The sequence below is a fragment of the Sapajus apella genome, unplaced genomic scaffold, assembly GCF_009761245.1.
Source record: "Sapajus apella isolate SASKATOON/1434 unplaced genomic scaffold, GSC_monkey_1.0 scaffold152, whole genome shotgun sequence".
NCBI lineage: Eukaryota > Metazoa > Chordata > Mammalia > Primates > Cebidae > Sapajus > Sapajus apella.
In genome coordinates, this window is record NW_022437092.1 from 2240523 (window position 1) to 2245504 (window position 4982).

At 55.6% G+C, this 4982-nt stretch overlaps 1 protein-coding gene across 2 annotated transcripts; it reads right to left on the reverse strand.

The window, feature by feature from the left end:
• Window positions 1–1211: 1211 nt before the first annotated feature.
• Window positions 1212–4982, reverse strand: DNAJB1 (DnaJ heat shock protein family (Hsp40) member B1). 2 transcript variants are annotated; one of them, XM_032265776.1, is made up of 3 exons: window positions 4562–4982; window positions 2904–3484; window positions 1212–2608 (listed from the first exon to the last, which is right to left on the reverse strand). In XM_032265776.1, the coding sequence occupies exons 1-3, from the start codon at window positions 4770–4772 to the stop codon at window positions 2378–2380; spliced, it is 1023 nt and encodes a 340-aa protein (XP_032121667.1). In that variant the 5' UTR covers window positions 4773–4982; the 3' UTR covers window positions 1212–2377. The 2 variants fall into 2 exon arrangements, with proteins under 2 accessions (XP_032121667.1, XP_032121668.1); XM_032265777.1 differs by lacking the exon at window positions 4562–4982 and adding an exon at window positions 4218–4331.

Consider the following 4982-nt stretch of genomic DNA (forward strand, 5'->3'; position numbering starts at 1 on the left):
TGGAGACAGAGCAAAACTCTGCCACCCAGGCTGGAGTGCAACCTCCACCTCCCAGGTTCAAGTGATTCTCATGCATCAGCCTCCTAAGTAGCTGGGATTACAGGCGCACACCACCACGCCTGGCTAATTTCTTGTATTTTTAGTAGAGATGGGGTTTTCACCATGTTGACCAGGCCAGTCTCAAGCTCCTGACCTCAGGTGATCCACCTGCCTTGGCCTCCCAGAGTGCTGGGATTACACGCAGGAGCCACTATGCCTGGTCCAGACTGACTTTTACAGTTTCTTTTTTTTCTTGAGACAGGGTTTCACTTTGTCATCCAGGCTGGAGGGCAATGGCACAAACACAGCTCACTGGGTTATCCACTTCTTGGGCTCAAGGGATCCTCCTGCCTCAGTCACATAAATAGCTGGGCACATAGGTGTACACTGCCACCCCCAACTGAATTATTATTTTTTGTAGACATGGGGTTTCACAGTGTTGCCCAGGTTGGTCTCAAACTCCTGAGCTCAAGTGATCTGCCCACCTTGGTCACCCAAAGTGCTGTGGTGACAGCCCTGAGCCCTGCTCCTGGCCTGTATACAATGGTTCCACTTGAGAACATGTTGCAGCAAAGCATGGATACACTGTTTTAAGCCTGAGTAATTACTTACCTTATAATAAAACCAGCTCTTTAAAAAAAGTTACAAAGTAAAAGCAGCTTCAGTGGCCTACAAATAAAGCCAAGGCAGGAAATGGGTCTTCTCTAGGGTGGGGCTAGTCCTGGGCAGGGCCTGGAGTTCTGGTTCAGCCAGGCCTTCAGGACTTGCAACTAGTTCTAGCAGGAAAGGAGTGATAAGGAATTTAGAGGCCAGACCCTGGGTTGCCTCCTTGGCCCCAGAGCAGAGGTCTGTTGAAAAAGCCAGGGGCCCTGAAGAAAGGGAGAATTAGGAACCAGACCCTGCCTCCCCCAACCTTTCCTCTGACTCCAACCTCCATCAAAAAATGATCCCCAAGGCCAGTGTGCTTGGGTCTCTGGTTGTTTGGACCCAGAATCTGGGTGGAAGTTCTCCAACCCACTTCCAGCTCAGGGAGACTTATCTTTCCCTTGCAGGGTACTTGCCTCCAGCCCATCCCACCCTCCCACCTTGACTGCACCTGGAGGGATGCCCAGATCCTCACCCCACCCCCCAAACCAGCAGAACCCTCAAACAGAGTCGCAAGACTGCTCCCCTGAGGTTTGGCATCAGTCTTTAATGCTGTCGCACTGCATTGACAAGTCACACACTTTGGTCTCATGTTGGCAGTGGCAACTTACAATGAGTTGAAAGGTCTGAGCACCCAACTGGTGTTGAGGGAACGGACATTTGTTCCAACTCCCCTCCCTCCTCAAGATTTCTTCAGAATTCCATTATGGCCCTGTACAGAGAGCAGTGGCTGCTGGGGACTAGTTTTATTTGAGTGTACACCAACTATACACGGAATTAATTATAAAAACATATTTACAGACGTTCCACAGTGCTCCTGTAATCAGAAGCAAAGACCCTTTTATCAAAAGGGATTATATCTAGGGCTGTGCAAAATTCAAAAGGATCAGATCCCTTTGAAAGAGTCCAGAGTCCATGAAACAAAAAATTACCTAGACCACTGGTATGGCCCAGGTGTGACAAGATTGCCTTACAGAAATGGAAAATGTGACCCATAGTAAGCACATTCAGCTTCCCTAGAGCCAGAGGTCCAGAGGGTCCCTTGCTGGGGCTAGGCTCCCAGACCCTCGAGTGAGAAGTGGCTGCACTTACTGGAGTCACTTGATGGAGACTGGCTCCCTTGGTCCTGCTGGAACAAGAGGTATTGCTTGTGGGCGCCAGCCAGGCAGTTCTGCAGGAATAGTTTAGAGGTTCTCAATTTGAGATGGCCAAAGAGAAGACAGGATTCTTCAGGGGAAGAATAAGACATGTGAGACAAATACAGAATAAATCACAAACTGATCACACAACAGAGACAGAGGAGTGTACAGGGTCTGGCAGCAGCTTGACACTATCTACCAGCCAGAAGCAAAGGGACACAGGCATCAAGTCCAGCTGCTGGTCTGCCTCTCAACCCTGGACAGGGACTGGAGGAGGAGGAGGATGTGGGCCCCTCCTGGGAGGACTGCCGGACCCAGTGGGGGAGACTGGAATGCCTTTTCCTGCTGTTCCCACCACCTGATGCCCTATCGCTCGAAAAACCACTTAAGTCTAGTGTACGACTTTGAAAGATTGTAATATATGCTCTGGAAGACATTCAGCAGTATGAAAACCCTCCCTGGGCCCTCCGCCCTCTCATGTTCCACACTGGTAGAAAGGTCCAGAATCCTTGAGCTCTGGAAAGGTCCCTAGTCAGTCTGGGGAGCTCAAGTAGCTATATTGGAAGAACCTTCTCAAGTGCGGATCTTGATGTCTGGGGAATCCTTTCGGGGAAGATCACTTCAAACTCAATAATGAGGTCCCCACGTTTCTCGGGCGTTTTGGGGAGGGGGAGGCCTTCTCCAGGAACTTTTCGACGCATGCCAGGCCTGATGACATCTTTGAATACGACGGGTATGGTCCTGCCGTCCAGAGTGGGGACGTTCACTGTGCAGCCACACAGAGCCTTGGAAAGCAAAGGGACAGCATTAGATGGAAGCTGGCTCAAGAGGCTCAGCTCTTGCCCAGAGACCATCTGGCATAGAGTAAGACCCATCAGTCCTGTGCAGCCAAGACCTGGTCCCCAGATCTACACGTCACCACCATGAAAGCTCCAGGACAGCACCCTGGTCAGTCCTGTTCACTTTGTGCCCCAAACCTGGCACACACCACACGCACCAACACATGTGCTCAGCAAATAGTTATCTGCTTCAAAGAGCAGCCATCGCCCTCTACAGACGCCGCCCCACCTGGCACCTTACCTCCCGGAGGCTGATCCTGGCAGGATAAATGACATCAGAGCCATCTCTCTTAAAGATATTGTGTGGCTTGTCCTTTAAAACAAAGACAATATCAGCTGGAATGTTGTTGGAGGTCTGGTCTCCTTCCTTGGGGAATGTGATTTTGGTCCCTTCTTTCCACCCCTTCTTCACTTCGATGGTCAGGATTTTGTCTTCGTTTCGAATGCTCTTTCCATCGGGGTTTAGCCGCTTGTGGGAGATTTTCATCTTCTTGGTGCAGCCGCTGTAGATCTCTTCAAGGGAGACCCGAAGGTCGTGGGTGACTGGGGGATCTTGCTTCTTTCGGGTGGGCTCTTGGGCAGGGCGGGAGCGGCCAAAGTTCATGTTGGTGAAGCCACCCATGCCCATAGGGAAGCCAGAGAATGGGTCGTCAATGTCCATGCCTTCCTCCCCGTTCCGCTGCCCAAAAAAGGTGTCAAAGGGATTTCTACCACCGAAGAATTCAGCGAACATGGCATGAGGGTCTCCATGGAATGTGTAGCTGAAAGAGGTACCATTGGCACCACCACCGCTACCGCCACTGGGGCCGCTGCCCTTTAGCCCTAAAAAGTAGAATTGGAAGCAGTCAGATGGCTGAACAGCAGCCTCTCTCAAGGAGCTTCCCTTTTCGGGGGGGTGGGGGGAGGAAGCTTGGAAGCCATGGGGGAGGAACTTTTTTTAGCCTGCCAGGGGAGAGCAAGGAAGAACCCCAGGCTTCTACTTCTCACTGCAGCAGCAGAGACGCCACCCCCCCCCATACTTCCGTGTAGTGTGACAGTGGCAAAAGACTCATGCAGTTAGGTGTCCACCTCCAGGTGCCACCCATGCCCTGCCACCCCTGGACTGACTCATCCTCCCGGCTATGTCACCAAGAGATGGCTAAAGACACATGGTCCAGGGTGGGATTTCGGTAAGTGTTTACTCCCGACATTTTAGGGCCACTGATGGGAAGAGTAACAATAAGGAAAAAAAAAATAGATGGAGAGTTTTTGAATCCTCACACACTAGCATTCACTGCCACCATGCTTGCATACAAAGTCAGTTCACTCCTCCAAATTAAGCCCAGAATCTAGCCTGAGTCATCAACCGGCACATGGACAAAAAGCCCCGCTCTCTGCACCTGGGCGGCCGCACTGGGCGCCGCTGCCTCCTGCGTGCCGGGCCGGGGCCAGGTCATGGCTTCCCAGGGATTATCCCAGCCCGGCCCGCAAGCCCGCGAGGGTCGACGCCCGCATTTGCAGCCCCGCGCCCGTAGCTGAGCCCCAGACGCCGCGCTGCAGACCCCGGCGGCCGAACCTACGTGAGCCCCGGCCCGCAGTGCGCCCCGCTGCGCCGTCCCCGTCCCCCGCCCTCCGGCTCCCACACGTCCCCCAGCACCGCACCCCGGGGCTGCTCGGGGCCGCGGGAGGACGCGCCCAGGGAGGGGCAGCCCCAGACTTGCTAGAAGCTTCTGGGCGAGCGGCAGGGCCAAGGCTCCTCCTCCCACCCCGCGGCCACCAATCCGAGGGCGAAGGCCCGCGCGGACCGAGGGCGGGGCAGTTTGGCCCCCGGGCCCTGGGCGTCCTCCCCGGGGGGCGCCGAGAGCAGCCGGCGTGCCTCGGTTTCCCCGCCTGTCAAACGGCGGGGCCGCGTCCACGCACCTTCCTCCCCGTAGCGGTCGAAGATCTCGCGCTTGCGCGGGTCGCTGAGTACGTCGTAGGCCTCGGCGATCTCCTTGAACTTCTCCTCGGCGCCGGGCTCCTTATTCTTGTCCGGGTGGTAGCGCAGCGCCTGGCGACGGTAGGCCCGCTTGATCTCCTCGTCCGACGCGCCGCGGGCCAGGCCCAGCGTCTGGTAGTAGTCTTTGCCCATGGCCCCCGCCTGCGGCCCGCCGCCCTACAGTTGCCGTATCCCGGCTCCGCCGCCGCCTGGTCCCGGACTCTATATACCCGTCCGGCGGAAGCTTCCAGAGCCCGCCAGCCCCCTCCAGAACCTTCCGCCCCGCCCCCCCAGCCGGGCCGGCCAATCGCCGCCGCCCAGTCCGCGATACGCGACATCCGGAGCGGGGCCTTAGCGTCAACG